Here is a 20,508-nt window from a genome sequence, read left to right as displayed (position 1 = left end):
GTAGTAAAGAAAGGTTTAGGGCAAATGAGTTATTACCCCAAATTTAGAGTGGATGATGAACACAAGCTACAACACCCGATTCAATCTTTAAATGAGCTCGCCTTACAAGAAGTCTGGTGGCAGGTTGGTGAGAGCGAGAATATTCGTCATCAGGAAGACAATCGACAGCAAAGTAAAACCGACTTCCTAAAGGCATCCATCGATACAATGACATCAAAGTTTGAATCAGCTAGTCTCAAATCTAAGTATTTATGGTCAGGTAAACCATTGCAAGATGATTCAGCCATTGCTCCTCCTGTTATTGAGCAGAGTTTAAGTACGCAAGTCAAAATATCCATAACAACTGATGATTATACGAAGCCTCCAAAGTCTCACTCTATTTCGGAGAACAAAGGAAAACGATTTAACAACTTTGTAAGGTCAACGAATGAAAGAGCTGGTTACAATCAATTGACCAATAGCGGTGGAGTCCATACATACACATCTAACAGAGATAAAAAAAGGACAAGAACTGTGGTGGTAAAAAGCATTCTGAAGAGAAGAGGTAAATTTCCCCAGCTAATACATATTTTAGATCAGTAATACTTTAGTATACCTTGTATATACCGTGTATATTTTCTTAGAGTAAAGGGGTCTTTATTATATTGACTACAAGACTCCCCACATCTATGATGGAATATTTGGTACATCTATAAGGTCTTGCTCGTTATATCTACAAAAGTAAACTTGTTAGAACTATGAGATAATGTTTATTTGGTGGTATGTTTGTTATAATTATGTGGTGATGTCTGTTCCATCTACTAGTATGAGTAGATGTCTATTGCATCTATGAGTTGATGTCAATCGCATCTATGAGTTGATATTTGTTGTGTTTATAATGCGATATTTGTTACATGTATAGGGCCATATTTACTGAATCTAGATGACTGTTTCTGCATACGTGAGGTTATGTTTAATTCCTAAATGAAAAACTGTTTCTGACATCAATGTGGGGATATTATTTGTTGCTTCTACGTGGGGATATTATTTGTTGCATCTATGTCAATAATGCCGTTTTCTCATGTTTTATAGACAACTTAGTGTCTTGACTGCAACAATAATTTATGTGACGTAATGATGATTGTTAAAGAATAAACATATTTTGTTTTAGTTGATTAGTTACTAAATTGAGACAGTTAGATAGCATTCCCAGTTGGCCATAGTTTCCATTGATGCATTTGAACGTACTGCTATCCTTCCGCTCCGATCGGTTGATAATATATTAATTTTATTAATTTTCAGTAAAATAACATAGCATTGCATATAAAAGATTAGGTAAATCTAATTTAGTAATTTCAAGCATAGAAGAAGTATAATATACAAGTATGTGAATATTAACACTGTAACAGGGGAATAACAATCTGACTATTTTTACAGCTATATGCTTTTATTTAAAATATCAGAAATATGTATGCAGGTAAGAAGTATGCGTATGCACATGTAGAATGGCCTTATTAAAAGCGTCAAAAGTAGATTGTGCACATGTAGAACGCCTCTATTAAAAGCGTCATATCCCAGCAAACCAAGTTAAAGAGAATGCATGCATTTTAAGTCTTCACCATTAATGTTTACAGTTTTTTATGCATTTCTTACCATTACGCAGTTCTGATTATTTCCAGGTCACAAAGACAAAAAGAGCAAGCAAATAGAGGGTGAGAGGTCAGCCAGTCAAAAAAATCGTGGGCAGAATTTCTTCATGCTATTATCTCTCACAGTGTTTAAATTTGTTGCACCTTGTTTATTTATGTAGTTCCTTCCTTCTGCCTTCACTTGTATCAATATAGCCTGTGGTCATCAGCAGCGCCTTTATACTGTTCATACGTTGTTAATCAGTTCTCAAAAGAAAGTAAAATCCATAAAAAACATGTAGAGCAGATGCTTCCTTTTCAAAGTTTGATTCAGCTTTAGAGCTTCTGGTAAAACTGAGTAATTGGTGCAGCAAGCAAGGCAAATTTAGGATTATCCAGGGACAATGTTTGGAGATAAATAGAAATATAAGATGGGCTAAAACAGACATCTCTACCATACACTGATCTCTACCGTGCGCTGATCTCTACCGTGCACTGATCTCCACCGTACACTGACCTCTACCATGCACTGATCTCTACCGTGCACTGATCTCTACCGTGCACTGATCTCCACCGTACACTGATCTCTACCGTGCACTGATCTCTACCGTGCACTGATTTCCACCGTACACTGACCTCTACCATGCATTAATCTCTACCGTGCACTGATTTCCACTGTACACTGACCTTTACCATGCACTGATCTCTACCATGCACTGATCTCTACCGTGCACTGATCTCCACCGCACACTTACCTCTACCGTGCACTGATCTCTACCGTGCACTGATCTCTACCGTGCACTGATCTCTACCGTGCACTGATCTCCATCGTACACTGACCTCTACCATGCACTGATCTCTACCGTGCACTGATCTCTACCGTGCCCTGATCTCTACTGTGAACTGACCAAAACTGAACAAACAGATACGTGTAACAGAAAGTATTAGAAAAGACAACTCAACAAATTTATTGGCATGGGTTATAAACCTAATCCACTGATAGAATATTACAATAAGAAAGGTTCTTGACCTGCTAGACTTAACATGATTTGGCTGAACAAAGTCTGAAGACACTAGTCAGTTAAATGTGAGTCAGTTAAATGTGAGTCAGTTAAATGTGAGTCAGTTAAATGTGAGTCAGCTGAAAATCTCAACAAAAAATTGTTGATGTGATGAGAGTTGGTCTCGAGATGGTATGAACTAGTTACCGTGTTCAGAGCGTTCTGGGTTAAAACATTAAAACAGAAAAATTTGCTATAACATGGCCAGTGAGACAATTTCAAAGCTCAGACAGATGTAACATACTAGTAAGGCCACCAGTAGGGTCACCAGTAGGGTCACCAGTAGGGTCACCAGTAGGGTCACCAGTAAAGCCACCAGTAGGGTCATCAGTAGGGTCACCAGTAGGGCCACCAGCAGGGTCACCAGTAGGGTCACCAGTAAGGCCACCAGTAGGGTCACCAGTAGGGCCACCAGTAGGGTCACCAGTAGGGTCACCAGTAGGGTCACCAGTAGGGTCACCAGTAGGGTCACCAGTAGGGTCACCAGTAGGGCCACCAGTAGGGTCACCAGTAGGGTCACCAGTAGGGCCACCAGTAGGGTCACCAGTAGGGTCACCAGTAGGGTCACCAGTAAAGTCACCAGTAGGGTCATCAGTAGGGTCACCAGTAGGGCCACCAGTAGGGTCACCAGTAGGGTCACCAGTAAGGCCACCAGTAGGGTCACCAGTAGGGCCACCAGTAGGGTCACCAGTAGGGTCACCAGTAGGGCCACCAGTAGGGTCACCAGTAAGGTCACCAGTAGGGTCATCAGTAGGGTCACCAGTAGGGTCACCAGTAGGGCCACCAGTAGGGTCACCAGTAGGGCCACCAGTAGGGCCACCAGTAGGGTCACCAGTAGGGTCACCAGTAGGGTCACCAGTAGGGTCACCAGTAGGGTCACCAGTAGGGTCACCAGTAGGGCCACCAGTAGGGTCACCAGTAGGGCCACCAGTAGGGCCACCAGTAGGGTCACCAGTAGGGTCACCAGTAGGGTCACCAGTAGGGTCACCAGTAAGGCCACCAGTAGGGTCACCAGTAGGGCCACCAGTAGGGTCACCAGTAGGGTCACCAGTAGGGCCACCAGTAGGGTCACCAGTAAGGTCACCAGTAGGGTCATCAGTAGGGTCACCAGTAGGGTCACCAGTAGGGCCACCAGTAGGGTCACCAGTAGGGCCACCAGTAGGGCCACCAGTAGGGTCACCAGTAGGGTCACCAGTAGGGTCACCAGTAGGGTCACCAGTAGGGTCATCAGTAGGGTCACCAGTAGGGCCACCAGTAGGGTCACCAGTAGGGTCACCAGTAAGGCCACCAGTAGGGTCACCAGTAGGGCCACCAGTAGGGTCACCAGTAGGGTCACCAGTAGGGCCACCAGTAGGGTCACCAGTAGGGTCACCAGTAAGGCCACCAGTAGGGTCACCAGTAGGGCCACCAGTAGGGTCACCAGTAGGGTCACCAGTAGGGCCACCAGTAGGGTCACCAGTAAGGTCACCAGTAGGGTCATCAGTAGGGTCACCAGTAGGGTCACCAGTAGGGTCACCAGTAGGGTCACCAGTAGGGCCACCAGTAGGGCCACCAGTAGGGTCACCAGTAGGGTCACCAGTAGGGTCACCAGTAGGGTCACCAGTAGGGCCACCAGTAGGGTCACCAGTAGGGTCACCAGTAGGGTCACCAGTAGGGTCACCAGTAGGGCCACCAGTAGGGTCACCAGTAGGGTCACCAGTAGGGTGACCAGTAGGGCCACCAGTAGGGTCACCAGTAGGGTCACCAGTAGGGTCACCAGTAGGGTCACCAGTAGGGCCACTAGTAGGGCCACTAGTAGGGTCACCTGACTGGTTGATGAGTTCATGGCAGGTAGAAACAAGAGCATTAATTGATCTAGTATTTCTAGTTGATCAATAAAGAACATAGGTGAAGAAAGGATTGACTCGGGTAACATGGAGAAATGGTTTACGAAGGCATAGAATCAGATGATGCAAAACTGATTAAAAAGCGATTGGGTGAAATGAAAGCATATGTGGAGCTCCACAGGCTAAAATGTACAAACAGGAAAATTTGTCACTGGATTGCTGGTAAAGCAATGTTCAATTGGCTATAGAACATTTATTTTGTGCAACAGAAATGTGGCATACCGACTAAAAAGTCACTTGGTTGATTGTGAAGCATTTAGAGGGGAGTGAAACAAGCATTCATTGACCAAATACAAAAATAAAACATCTCCGGTGATCCTGAATGCTGACTGGGGTCAGATGAAATAGTAGTTGATGAAAACATACATCAGTATATGAATACCTGTATCCTCAGTGTGTTGAGTACAGTATATGAATACCTGTATTGTCAGTGTGTTGAGTACAGTATACGAATACCTGTATTGTCAGTGTGTTGAGTACAGTATATGAATACCTGTATTGTCAGTGTGTTGAGTACAGTATATGAATACCTGTATTGTCAATGTGTTGAGTACAGTATACGAATACCTGTATTGTCAGTGTGTTGAGTACAGTATATGAATACCTGTATTGTCAGTGTGTTGAGTACAGTATATGAATACCTGTATTGTCAGTGTGTTGAGTACAGTATATGAATACCTGTATTGTCAATGTGTTGAGTACAGTATACGAATACCTGTATTGTCAGTGTGTTGAGTACAGTATATGAATACCTGTATTGTCAGTGTGTTGAGTACAGTATATGAATACCTGTATTGTCAATGTGTTGAGTACAGTATATGAATACCTGTATTGTCAGTGTGTTGAGTACAGTATATGAATACCTGTATTGTCAATGTGTTGAGTACAGTATATGAATACCTGTATTGTCAGTGTGTTGAGTACAGTATATGAATACCTGTATTGTCAATGTGTTGAGTACAGTATATGAATACCTGTATTGTCAATGTGTTGAGTACAGTATATGAATACCTGTATTGTCAGTGTGTTGAGTACAGTATATGAATACCTGTATTGTCAATGTGTTGAGTACAGTAAATGAATACCTGTATTGTCAATGTGTTGAGTACAGTATATGAATACCTGTATTGTCAGTGTGTTGAGTACAGTATATGAATACCTGTATTGTCAGTGTGTGGAGTACAGTATATGAATACCTGTATTGCCAGTGTGTTGAGTACAGTATATGAATACTTGTATTGTGAGTGTGTTGAGTACAGTATACGAATACCTGTATTGTCAGTGTGTTGAGTACAGTATACGAATACCTGTATTGTCAGTGTGTGGAGTACAGTATATGAATACCTGTATTGCCAGTGTGTTGAGTACAGTATATGAATACCTGTATTGTCAATGTGTTGAGTACAGTATATGAATACCTGTATTGTCAATGTGTTGAGTACAGTATATGAATACCTGTATTGTCAGTGTGTTGAGTACAGTATATGAATACCTGTATTGTCAATGTGTTGAGTACAGTATATGAATACCTGTATTGTCAGTGTGTGGAGTACAGTATATGAATACCTGTATTGCCAGTGTGTTGAGTACAGTATATGAATACTTGTATTGTGAGTGTGTTGAGTACAGTATACGAATACCTGTATTGTGAGTGTGTTGAGTACAGTAAATGAATACCTGTATTGTCAATGTGTTGAGTACAGTATACGAATACCTGTATTGTCAGTGTGTTGAGTACAGTAAATGAATACCTGTATTGTCAATGTGTTGAGTACAGTATATGAATACCTGTATTGTCAGTGTGTTGAGTACAGTATATGAATACCTGTATTGTCAATGTGTTGAGTACAGTATATGAATACCTGTATTGTCAATGTGTTGAGTACAGTATACGAATACCTGTATTGTCAGTGTGTTGAGTACAGTATACGAATACCTGTATTGTCAGTGTGTGGAGTACAGTATATGAATACCTGTATTGCCAGTGTGTTGAGTACAGTATATGAATACCTGTATTGTCAGTGTGTGGAGTACAGTATATGAATACCTGTATTGCCAGTGTGTTGAGTACAGTATATGAATACTTGTATTGTGAGTGTGTTGAGTACAGTATACGAATACCTGTATTGTGAGTGTGTTGAGTACAGTAAATGAATACCTGTATAGTCAGTGCGTTGAGTACAGTATATGAATACCTGTATTGTGAGTGTGTTGAGTACAGTATATGAATACCTGTATTGTCAGTGTGTGGAGTACAGTATATGAGTAGGCTACTCATATTGCTATTCATTAACAATAAGTTAGCCTCAACATTAGCCTCAAAGGTAAGAACTCCATACAGTACTGCACATAATAATGTTACATTCTATTACAAATCATAACCATTTTGATAGGTATTTGTTACTTTGTGAGCTTAGGTAAATAATTAGAACAATTAAAAACACATTCTTCCATAGTAATACCTTGTTTTTAAGTGGTTTGTTCAGTGGATGGTAACAAATTAATTTGTATTTATTTATCTTCTATAGAAATAGTGCTCTGAGATAGAAAAAAAGGCATTCTAGCTCAGTCCCGGAATGCATTAGGCTCGTGTATTGAGGTATGACTGTGTAACTCAAGGTGCACTTTTTATGAAACAAAATGGGAGTTGTACAACAGCAATATATGACAGACTAGGTTTTGTTGAAGTATTGAGATAGTTTAGACGTTGCTCACCTGATGTCTGGTCAGGTTACTGTCGTAAGATAGAGGCAACTGCTGATAACTTGTCTGTACGGTAACTTTGAAGCTAAAATGCTTAGCATTCCTGATCAGTTGCTTCTTAGAGTTGTGAGCCCTTGTTTGCTAGTGCGCTTACTTGAACTGCCTTGGATGATGCTAGAGTAAGCGAGTATAGAGTTGATGTAACATTCATGACTCATTTAGGATCTTTCTGGGGTGTTCTTGAAGTCCATACCGAGAAACTATTTTAGTTTCTCGCGACTTTCAAGGTGAAATTGATTATTCAGAGCTTGTTCTGCTTGATGATTTGTCGTAAATAACTGTTGGCAAAAATGATGTCATCTACAGTACCCAGAAGAGTATTGCTACTTTAGTGTTGCTGACGATCTTTGAGTAAACGCAGGCCTCGTGGTCAATTAGTGTAAATTGTTGGGACTTTATAAAGTCTGTCAGGGATGAGCGCCAATCGCTATCACTCTACTTTAGTCCATAGAGGCACCATACATCAGGTGATGTTTGTTTGCAACCTGGATGTTGCTCAACTTCAGCCTTTTTGCTGATTAGAGCATTGTGCGTGCCTCTAGATGTCGAACCAATGAAGACAAAATTGTTCCTTTGTGGAGATCAGCAAGGGTGTGCGTATCGGCGTACGACATGTTGCAAGTAAACATGTGTCGTTGTAGTCCATATCCCGTATCTGAGAATATCCACACACTACATACTATGCTTTGTAATGCACCTCTCCAGCATTCTTGTGCTGTTTAATCGTGTAAACCCAGCCATTTTTTATTCTGATTTATTTATCAGATAGGGCCGTGATTTGCGAAGTACTGTACTCAAAGAGTGCTTTCATTTCAAGGTACACGGCCACTTGCAATTTATTTGCATCTTCTGAGCTGGTGGCTTTCTGGCATGAAGTGGGTAGAAATGACAGAGCAGTGCAGGCATAAGCGATACGTGTAGGCAGCTAATAGTCACACAGATATTTAGGGCATCTGGTATCTTTCTGAGGTGATTGTAATTGTGTTGTATCAGTGTTCTGTGTAGAAGTTGTCTGCTCCTGATTTTTGCAATTTTACAAGATTTGTGTTTTGGTCATCATCAGATAGGGTGTGTTGTGTTCTCGATTTCATCAATCCAGGAGTTTAGTTTTCCGGTTTACAGGTCATCCCAGACCAGGTGTATCGACCAGAAAGATATTAGGCCTAGAAGGTTTTATGTTTTAAATGATGTATGTAGATATACTTATTTTATATTCTTATTTACTATATTTATAATATCTGTAATTGATGTAGAAAAATTTTGAATCCCTTGAAAAGTTTTGTCAAAGATCCTTGAAAAGTACATAAATAAACATCTCCAGCAATTTTTTGATAAGCATAACCTAATCATACCACTTGATCAGGTTATAAACCTAATCAATCATATCACTTGATCAGGTTATAATTCTAATCAATCATATCACTTGATCAGGTTATAAACCTAATCAATCATATCACTTGATCAGGTTATAAGCCTAATCAATCATATCACTTGATCAGGTTATAAACCTAATCAGTCATATCACTTGATCAGGTTATAAACCTAATCAGTCAAATCACTTGATCAGGTTATAAACCTAATCAGTCATATCACTTGATCAGGTTATAAACCTAATCAATCATATTACTTGATCAGGTTATAAACCTAATCAATCATATCACTTGATCAGGTTATAAACCTAATCAATCATATCACTTGATCAGGTTATAAACCTAATCAATCATATTACTTGATCAGGTTATAAACCTAATCAATCATATCACTTGATCAGGTTATAAACCTAATCAATCATATCACTTGATCAGGTTATAAACCTAATCAGTCATATCACTTGATCAGGTTATAAACCTAATCAATCATATCACTTGATCAGGTTATAAACCTAATCAGTCATATCACTTGATCAGGTTATAAACCTAATCAATCATATCACTTGATCAGGTTATAAACCTAATCAATCATATCACTTGATCAGGTTATAAACCTAATCAATCATATCACTTGATCAGGTTATAAACCTAATCAATCATATTACTTGATCAGGTTATAAACCTAATCAATCATATCACTTGATCAGGTTATAAACCTAATCAATCATATCACTTGATCAGGTTATAAACCTAATCAGTCATATCACTTGATCAGGTTATAAACCTAATCAATCATATCACTTGATCAGGTTATAAACCTAATCAGTCATATCACTTGATCAGGTTATAAACCTAATCAATCATATCACTTGATCAGGTTATAAACCTAATCAATCATATCACTTGATCAGGTTATAAACCTAATCAATCATATCACTTGATCAGGTTATAAACCTAATCAATCATATCACTTGATCAGGGTCAATCACTCAAGTTCACATTCAGCTCATATGTAAATTCATCTCTAATATTTTGTCAATGAAATCCTGTAACATAAATTTGTAGGCTTATTTTTAGACTTTACTAAAGCATTTGACTACGTGAACTACTATCATTCTGTTCAACTATCATTCTGAGAGAGAATTTAAGGTAGTAGTAGAATAGTAGAATCATGTCATCAAATTGTACACGTTTTCCTTGAAAATCGTCAACAGACGGTTTGATATCAATGACCAGTGATATCAATTTTGGCAAGCTTCCTATTAAAGTAGGAGTTCGACAAGACAAGCATCTGTACTCGCTTTAACCTCATTTTTGATATATATCAATGATATTTTAACAAGTAGACATGTGCTGAAGCTCTCTACAACGTATGCATATGACATTTATGATTAGCTCGCACCCTGACTTGAGAGAACTTGAACAAAAATGTAATAATGACTTGTTAGCAATCAAAAAGTCATGCAACAAAAAGATGACCATAAACATGGCAAAATCCCATGTTGTACAATTCCTCAAGCGTGAAAGTGGCTTGCGCTTAAATATTGGTGGTGATGCCCTTGTACAACATAACAAAACAGTTCTTCTTGGTTTCACTATTTCAAGTAATCTTAAATGGAATGACTATGTTGATATTCTCATTGATGAAATACAAAAGGACGTTACCATTTTAAGGCTGTCGCAGATTTTTGAATAAATTTTCACCCAGACAGTTTTACATGCAATTCATTCATAGTCATTTTACTTATGGAATTTATGTATACCTGAACTTTTATTTAAATTCACTATTAGATAAGTTATTTATTTTACAGAAGACTGCATTATGACCTCTGTGTAAGTTAGAAATGATGCCACCTTGTTTTGTACCATCAGCCTTTTTATTTAAAACAGTGGTTGTGCTCACACTGCCAAACATGTTAGCTTATTTTACTAACACTGCTGAATTCTAAATACTAAATGATTAAACTCCTGCATACATCACTGATATGTTTAAATTCTCAAGTACCAGATATCCACAACGTGATGATTCTATTTTGTACTTACTAAAAGATGCACTCAACAATTTTACTGCCAATTCTTTTTATCTTTTGTCAAAAGAGATGAAATGTACCTAAATTGGGTATAAGCACTTTTTTACATAGTTTTAAGTGCTTCTTGTATAAATTTGTTTTTGTGTTTATGAGCCGCATACCAATAATAATACTCACATGCCAAGGATAATACTTGTTTTATTTGTTTATTTTATATAAGTTTTCGGGGCACCATACGTAAAACAGTTTTTCTATCAAAATGATTATGCTTGCCTAATCAATATACATGTATATATATATATTTCTTAATGTTTGTTGTCTGTCTGTCAATCTGTCTTTCTTTCGGTATGTCCAGCTATAGGTATTAAGATCTTAGAAGTAAAATTTCACATCGTGCTGGATTTAAACTCACAAAGATTGCAACCGCCAGATTGTAATCAAACTGTCTAATCAAAAGTCTACGAAAGCTCTTATAATTCATCACTCTTACTACATAATGTATATACCCCTTTCCGATTTCACAGGCTAAATGACATATTAATTGAAACTCTATGAACTCTATGAACTCTATGAAACTTGATACCTTTTTGTTCTCGTCGTAATAAGGCTAATTTGTTTTCTGAAAAACGATATCAACAATAAATTATCTTGAAATGAAAATTTCTTGACTGTATCTCAGTTCAGCCTCATCTGTTATGGTAAAAAAGTTATCTACATGTAAGTTAGATTCAACATTTATGTTACGGGTCTGTCTTGAAGGTATGAACTCCGCACATAGCAAATTGTAATGTTACATTTCTTTGCAGGTCATAACCGCAAAATTCACTAAAGTTATTGTAGGTAACTATAGTTACTAAGGTTAACATATTATTTTGTCAATATTTTTAATGATGACGATTTTGATGACTTTACCAGGTAATAGTTGCATTAGATAACTAATATAGGTTGCCATATACATGTATATTCTTTTCGCTTTATAATGCAAACACTGAAACGAACTAAAATCCTATAACCGTACACAAAATAATTTTTCATTGTAATCATAGCAAAACAGACTATATTTGACCATCATTTGCTAATAATTTCACATTTACATTTAAACACCTTAAAAGTTTTCTTTTTTCTCCTAATTTATTTCAACAAAACAGTTCTTACATGATATGAAAATTAAAAGTTACAGCTGTTTGAAAACCTTTACAGTTGTTTTCTATTTTTTTCTAATTCATTTGAAATGCACGAAAAACACTTTTCTAAGGATATGAAGTCTAAAAGTTAGGATAGCAAATGTTGTTATATGTTAAATAGAAATAGATTTTCTGTCCAAACTTTTTTATTACTTGGGCAATGCCAGGCATTCATCTAATAGAACTATATGATATATATATTTATAAATATATATATATTTATATACTAGTGGAATCCCCAGCTAGTATATATATATATATATGTATATATACTAGCCGAAACAGTACTGTCTGTAGCATGAGTATATGTATATATATAGGACAGATAGTGCAGTTGGTAAGGTATCAGGACTGTGATCATTAGGTCCTCGGTTCAAACCCCAACAACTGCACTTTTTTGGTGGTCCTTGGACAAGACCCTTGCTTGTATAACGTCTACAACCTCTATGATGAGTGCAATAACCAAAGCCATGCCGGCTCGGACGTCGCCCGGTCAAAAAAGGTCCGCGCTGCCTGTAGCTAAACCAGGATAAGGCAGTGAAAAATGGGCTACTGGTTTAAAACGGATAAAATGGACTCGGACTGATAACACGGACCTCATGCACTGAAACGAGTGCAGTGCTACTTTATGAGTGAACCTCAAAAGTGGGGCTACATGGGAAAGATGCGTCAACTGTGGATAAACATGCGCCCTAAATTGCCACTAACCGCTAAGCAACTTGTAGCTCAGAGGAGTAACATAATCAAGCGGCACCTCATATCAGAACTTAAGGTAGATGAAATTAGGGAACAGTTCACCCAAATAACCTCAACCAACGAGGAGTGCATATCAACAGACACTGTCACGCATACACAATCATGTGTTGACTCATGGGTTGAAGAAGACATGCACTTGGACCTTGACCCTAAGGTGAGAGAGCTTGCGGAAAATATCATCAACAAGATGTCAGCTGCTAATGATTATGGAAGCAAGGTACCACTTTGAAGAGTTAGCAAGGCCATACCTAAGAAGCTGTTAGAAGACATTAACTTAGCACTGGAGTTGATCTCAACAGGATCAATTAGTGATACTAATGCCTTAATCTACAGTACAGCAACCCTCATCTTGGAGGAGACGGATATTAAGCCACTGCCAACAAGGCTTCAAGCCATTCCACCCTGGCAGCTGAGGCTACAAAATAAGATCAAGGACTTGCGCAAGAAAGTTAGTAGGCTCAGTGAGAGATCTAACCACAGTTTGGAGCGTCCAAAAAGGGAAGCCACAATAGAAGCTCTAGAATCTACCAAACAGCAGCTAGTAGCACTCTCGACACGACTGAAGCGGTACACCAAAGAGCGGGATAACAAGAGAATGAACAAACTGTTCATCAATAATCTATCTAGAGTGTATTCCCTGTTCAAAGGTGAACTGCAGAAGCCAATGTCTGAGCCTCCCCGATCTAGCACTTCAAAGTTCTGGAAAGACATCTGGGAGAAAGATACTACTCATAACACCACTGCGAATTGGCTGAAGAGGCTTAAAGAGAGCCATCAACACACTGTGGCTCAGCAAGGACTCACCATCAGCAAAGAGGATGTCAAGTGCAGAGTGCAGCGTATGAAGAACTGGGCAGCACCTGGCCATGACATGATTCAAGCCTTCTGGTTGAAGAAATTGACATCACTTCACACTAGAATGGCTAAGCAGATGGAATGCCTAATAGAACAAGGTGACCATCCAGAATGGCTGACCAAAGGACGAAGTGTACTTCTGATAAAAAATCCAAAGCAGGGGCCGATTCCCAAAAACTATCAACCAATAATGTGCTTGCCCACCACTTGGAAACTGCTCTCAGGAATAGTTGCAGACAAACTGGAAGAGCACATGAGTCACTACATGACCAGTGCTCAGAAAGGAATTGGGTGCAACACCCGAGGAGCTAAGCATCAGTTACTGGTGGATCGGACGGTCTGTCAAGACAGCAGGAAAAAGCAAACCAATCTTGCCATGGCTTGGATTGACTACAAAAAGGCCTATGACTCAATTCCCCATAGTTGGATACTTGAGTGCCTCAGTATGTACTATGTTCACCCTGCTCTTGTGGCATTCATCAAGATGTCAATGACCAAATGGAAAACGGAACTGGAGGTTAATGGCAAAAAGCTGGTGAGTGTACAAATTAAGCGAGGCATCCATCAAGGTGACTCCTTATCACCGCTGCTCTTCTGCATATGCCTAAACCCTCTAAGCAATATGCTGGAGGAGACTCAATATGGGTACCAGTTTAAAAGTGGCACCAAGATAAACCACCTCTTTTACATGGATGACATCAAGCTGTACGCTAACAAAGAAAGGGACATTGATTCGCTAACACACCTCACTCAGGTATACAGCAAGGACAACGGAATGACCTTCGGTATTGAGAAATGTGGAAGGCTAATTCTTAAGAAAGGCCATTCTGTGCTCACAGATGGCCTAAGAATGCCAAATGGTACCATCAAAGATATAGAAGAAGGATACAAGTACTTGAGGATTATGCAAAGCAACATCAACCACGAAGCCGAGGTACGTCACAAAGCCATTACCGAATACAAGAATTGCCTTCGGCAGGTCTTGCGGAGCCAGCTCAATGCCAAGAACCAAGTCATAGCAATAAATACCTACGCACTGCCAGTATTAAGATATCCATCAGGCATAATAAAGTGGACTGAGAAAGCCATCAAGGAAACAGATAGAGCAACTCGTAAACTGCTGACCATGCATGGAGCACTCCACCCAAAATCTGATACTACTAGATTGTATCTTAATAGGAAAGATGGCGGTAGGGGACTCAAAAGTGTACAACAGACAGTGAAAGAGGAGGAGCAAAGCATCAAAGCATATGCAGCCTCCATGGCCATTTCAGATAAGTTGCTAGCTGAATTTCAATCCGCTGCTCTTACAACGGACCTACGCCCTGATGATGAGGAAATTGACTGGCACACGAAACCTCTTCATGGTGCTTACCACCAACAAATATCTAAGGTTGGCGATCTTTACCAGACATATATGTGGCTGAACAAAGGAAACTTAACGGCCAATACAGAGTCGCTAATCATGGCAGCCCAGGAGCAAGTGCTCCCAACAAGGCAACTCCAAACGAAAATCTATTACACTAGGGACGATCCTAGATGCAGACTGTGCAAAGATGCACCTGAGACCATTCAACACATCATCAGTGGATGCAAGCAGCTAGCAGGAAACGCATACACTGAGCGGCATAATCATGTAGCAGGTGTTGTGTATAGAAGTCTATGTGATGAGTATGGCCTTAATAAACCACAACACTGGTGGGAAGCTCCTGGTAAGGTCAATGAAAATGACCGCACTAAGATCCTCTGGGACTTTTACATCCGAACTGACAAGCATGTCCTAGCAAACCAACCAGATATAGTGGTGGTAGACAAGGAGAACAAAAGGGCTACTATAATAGATATAGCAGTACCCAATGAGTACAATATAGCCAGCAAAGAAAAAGAAAAGGTAGAGAAATATCTCCCTCTTGGAGAAGAGATTGAAAAATGCTGGAATGTAAGAACAACTGTAATCCCAGTAGTCATTGGGGCACTGGGCGCATTAACACTGGCACATAAAATGTGGCTTGCCCAAATACCAACAACAATCAACTCAGGTGAGTTGCAGAAAAGTGCGCTATTGGGAACAGCTAAGATCTTGAGGCGAGTGCTCAAACTCCCAGGTCTCTGGTAGGAGACCCGAGTTAGAGCAGAATTTACCACCCATACGGGGTATCCGGGGTGAGAAAACAATTTTATATATATATATATATATACATATATATACATATATATACATATATATATACATATATATGCATATAATGTATTCATCTAATAGAAGTATATATAATATTTATATATATATACTTCTATTAGATTCAACATTTATGTTACGGGTCTGTCTTGAAGGTATGAACTCCGCACATAGCAAGTTTAATGTCTAATAAAGTCTAATCAAAAGTCTACAAAGGCTCTTATAATTCATCACTCTTACTACATAATGTATATACCCCTTTCCGATTTCACAGGCTAAATGACATATTAATTGAAACTCTATGAACTCTGTTAACTCTATGAAACTTGATACCTTTTTGTTCTCGTCGTAATAAGGCTAATTTGTTTTCTGAAAAACGATATCAACAATAAATTATCTTGAAATGAAAATTTCTTGACTGTATCTCAGTTCAGCCTCATCTGTTATGGTAAAAAAGTTATCTACATGTAAGTTAGATTCAACATTTATGTTACGGGTCTGTCTTGAAGGTATGAACTCCGCACATAGCAAGTTTAATGTCTAATAAAGTCTAATCAAAAGTCTACAAAGGCTCTTATAATTCATCGCTCTTACTACATAATGTATATACCCCTTTCCGATTTCACAGGCTAAATGACATATTAATTGAAACTTTATGAACTCTATTAACTCTATGAAACTTGATACCTTTTTGTTCTCGTCGTAATAAGGCTAATTTGTTTTCTGAAAAACGATATCAACAATAATATACTTAATAATAACAATAGTTAACAATAATATCAACGGATAATATATTTGAGCAATTTACAATGTGCATATAGAGCAATTTACAATGTGCATATAGAGCAATTTACAATGTGCATATAGAGCAATTTACAATGTGCATATAGAGCAATTTACAATGTGCATATAGAGCAATTTACAATGTGCATATAGAGCAATTTACAATGTGCATATAGAGCAATTTACAATGTGCATATAGAGCAATTTACAATGTGCACATAGAGCAATTTACAATGTGCACATAGAGCAATTTACAATGTGCATATAGAGCAATTTACAATGTGCATATAGAGCAATTTACAATGTGCATATAGAGCAATTTACAATGTGCATATAGAGCAATTTACAATGTGCATATAGAGCAATTTACAATGTGCATATAGAGCAATTTACAATGTGCATATAGAGCAATTTACGATGTGCATATAGAGCAATTTACAATGTGCATATAGAGCAATTTACAATGTGCATATAGAGCAATGATGCGTAAAAGACTGACTTTCTGTAGTTAAACATAGTTCTTTTATATAAAAGCTATGATGGAATGACTGATGTTAAAACATAAACACTACCAAACACAACATGGTATATGTGACATACAACATTAGCCAAAATACACATTTTACCTTTTAGACACAAATGTTTGCAGTTTACAGACAGATGTATCATGACATTGGTTTCGAGAATAAATGTTGAAGGCAGGCACAGAATGAGATCGTGAGAATCTATGTCAGCAATAACTATCAATATAAATAAATCCGTAAACATTGCATATCTTGTATAAATGAGTGGCTTTCTTGAAAATGTTATCGCAATGTTGCTTTAACGAGATAATGGTTCTCAAATAAATGCCTGACATAAATGCCTGAAATAAGGACTGACATATTCAGGTCAACACCAACAAATCATTCTTCTTTTAACTATCTTCATATCTTATATTATCTTAAAATAATAAATTATCAATTGAGACTCTGTAGATGAGGAGTCGCAATCAATAACACTGGAAACTTGAAAGCAGTAAACAAATTCTTAGTATTTGTACAATAACTTAGCTTATTCACTCATATTAACAGCTCCTGTATATGGACAGCCTATTCACTCATATTAACAGCTCCTGTATATGGACAGCCTATTCACTCATATTAACAGCTCCTGTATATGGACAGCCTATTCACTCATATTAACTGCTCCTGTATATGGACTTTTTCAAAAATGACCTTAACACTTTTGTTCCTCGCTGTCCTATTCCATTATTTGACAGGTGTGACAGGTGCTTTAATACCTTCAGTAAATAGAAAGCAAAAACAGTCACGAATAAAACAAGTTGCCCGATTCCGGCATATTTACCATCGCATATTTTGCCAAGGCATGTCAGCTCTACCATATCTTGCAAGAACCTCTTAAAATTAAAATAACAGTTAACCTCTTTCCAAAGGTCCAATTTAAGCTCCAGGATTTGAAAAACTGAGATTTAAATATGTCTCTGACATATGCTCAGCGCATATGTCAGAGGCTATGCAGTGTAATTTCTTCCCTCTTCCACATCAGGTCAAAGCATTTCATTTCAGCAGAATATCTACTGGACAAAGATACCATTGCGATTAATTAACTAATAGCTAGTCCGTGCAGCTGAGCGGTACTAGTTGCTTATAGCTCTGTTATTACAAAAGTTAGTGCAGTAGTAAAGGCAATTATCATCGCTTACTGCAAAGTGCTCTGTCAATACAATAAGTTATGTTGTTGTTTACGTGCTATCGGTGTCGACATGAAGAAAGCTAAATATTTGTAAAAATTTAATTTTTTGACCAGATGTAATTTAATTTTGACTAGATGTAATCTAATTTTGACTAGATGTAATTTAATTTTGACTAGATGTAATTTAATTTGAAGCTTCAGCATAATGTACTTGATGCAAGTTTTTCTTGAGCGCCAATTAGGAGAAAAAGATGATGTAACCCCGCACTATGAGTGTGACACTTCACACTCATCGCATCACTTATTGCAGTGATGCTCCATATTTACATAGAAAATGTGTAGTCTGTTCTTCTGTCTTAATTCAAAGAAGAGTTGTCTATGTCTATGTGGGCAGCTTTTCTGTCTATAAACTCGAGAAACAGTGTAATAATTGCTAAAGTGCTCAGAGATAGCTGGAGTGGCACTATGCCACAGCCTTTGCCTTTCCTTATTATTAATCTTATTGGCTTGTAAATCTCCACAATATTTACATTTTTTTTCTTCCACTCTCGGTCATAGCAGTGAACTAGGTCATAGCGGTGAACTAGGTCATAGCAGTGAACTAGGTCATAGCAGTGAACTAAGTCATAGCAGTGAACTAGGCATCATTTAGCTCAGCTGTGAATTCCGACTTCACCACTATGTCTACAGCATTCATACCAGTGTTGACTGTGTAGCATTTAACAAGTTAGTAGCCAGGTATGTGACAATGTGTATGCGTATAAACTAGAATGCCAATCATTACCATCTCTGGACCGATATGTTCTAATAAGCGAGATTATCTTTGACTGCTCACACCATACTAAATAAGTAACTGTCAAGGATTTTCTACCCGATTTCACCATTTCCTACACATAACAGCATGTAACAAGAATATAACTGCTGTATAGAAGTATTTGCAACGGCAGATAGCATAATGTAGAAACGACTAAGCTGTCGGAAATACACCCAATATTACGAGAAAGAAAAAAAGACCTAGTATACCAGAGGGCCTTCAGAAAAGACCTTCAGAAAAGACCTTCAGAAAAGACAGCCATCATATACCCTCTACAAGCGGATTAAAAACCTCAATTAAAAGCAATTCATAAGAAAAAAGACATTGATTGACATGCCAGAAAATGGCTAAAAGAAATGAGACCTCTACCAGACATTACCAAAACGATAGGAGTCATCATATTCAATCCGTACACTTTAATGATGTACTTAAGACAAGTCCACTTTAATAGTTACCCTCTGAAACAAAAAGAACAGAATCTGAGCACCTACACACTTTCTCACAGGCTAACAGAGACATTCGTAAATGAAAAAACAGCTCCAATAAATTAGCATCTTTTCGAGGGCCTGGTGAGGCCCTCTCTTTCCTTTCTGTCTGCTGAAACACTTTCCTCTGCCTGAGAAGCCTTTTTCTCTACCTTGCCTGTAGAGCCTCTTCTTCCACTACTTGCTGAGCTCTCTTCTCCTTGTGTCTGCAGAGTCTGTTTTCCTGCATTTAGAGCCTCTTTCTCCACCATCAGTTGATTGTCTTCTCTTTCACTATCTCAACTGCTGAGCTTCTCTATCAATGAACTGTTGCGACTCTCGTTCGACTGTCGAGACTCACAGTCGTACGGAACTGAGCAAACGAGCACGAACAACAGCTCGAGTATAACAGGGTGTAACATTTATTGGTTATTCTAACGTTTTGTAATTAATATTATTTTTTCAGAAGTTTGTTAGCTGCGTAATTTAACTGTTGGATTTATAAAATAAAGAAGTAACCTTTACCGGTAATTATTGGTATTCCTTACAATAGCTTAACACATGCTCTAGTACCCTAATCCTTATATGTAGAGGCTTGGTAGTGAAGATAGGGAAATATAAGAGGATCAGCTGATGATGGCGAAGAAGGCTCCATAGGTAGGAAAAGGGTAGAGGCTCCAGAGGCTCCAGAGGCGAGAGAGAGAGGCTCCAGAGGGGGTTGGGAGAAGCTCCTCAGCAGGCAGAGGAGAGAGCGTCCAAGAAGGCCCTCAGGAAGAGAGGGATGGAGATAAAGATGCTGAGTCATTGAAGATGTTTTCTTTTATAGTTGTCTGGCATTTGGGATGGTTAGCCTGTGGGTGTAGGTTGAGTGTTAAGGTTCAATGCTTTATGTCAGGAGTGTGAAGGTATCTTGTTTGCGTAAGTCTTCAGCTGGTACACAGGATGTTGACATGTAGGGTGGAGCTTGTGACTTACTTCTGGTAACTAGGTCATATTGGACAGAAGGGCTGATCTGTATACGACTCATTTGATTCGTCTGTAATGTTTCTCTGGTGCCTTTT

At 38.5% G+C, this 20,508-nt stretch overlaps 1 protein-coding gene across 1 annotated transcript; it reads right to left on the bottom strand.

Moving 5' to 3' along the window:
• Positions 1-2,886: 2,886 nt before the first annotated feature.
• On the bottom strand, positions 2,887-19,719 carry LOC137407882 (uncharacterized transmembrane protein DDB_G0289901-like). The gene is made up of 2 exons (XM_068094263.1): positions 19,550-19,719; positions 2,887-4,531 (listed from the first exon to the last, which is right to left on the bottom strand). The coding sequence occupies exons 1-2, from the start codon at positions 19,717-19,719 to the stop codon at positions 2,887-2,889; spliced, it is 1,815 nt and encodes a 604-aa protein (XP_067950364.1).
• Between the last annotated feature and the right edge of the window lie 789 nt (positions 19,720-20,508).

This window comes from Watersipora subatra, chromosome 11 (genome assembly GCF_963576615.1).
Source record: "Watersipora subatra chromosome 11, tzWatSuba1.1, whole genome shotgun sequence".
Classification (NCBI taxonomy): domain Eukaryota; kingdom Metazoa; phylum Bryozoa; class Gymnolaemata; order Cheilostomatida; family Watersiporidae; genus Watersipora; species Watersipora subatra.
Note: the sequence above shows the minus strand (reverse complement) of the source record. Positions and strands in the feature narration are given on the sequence as shown.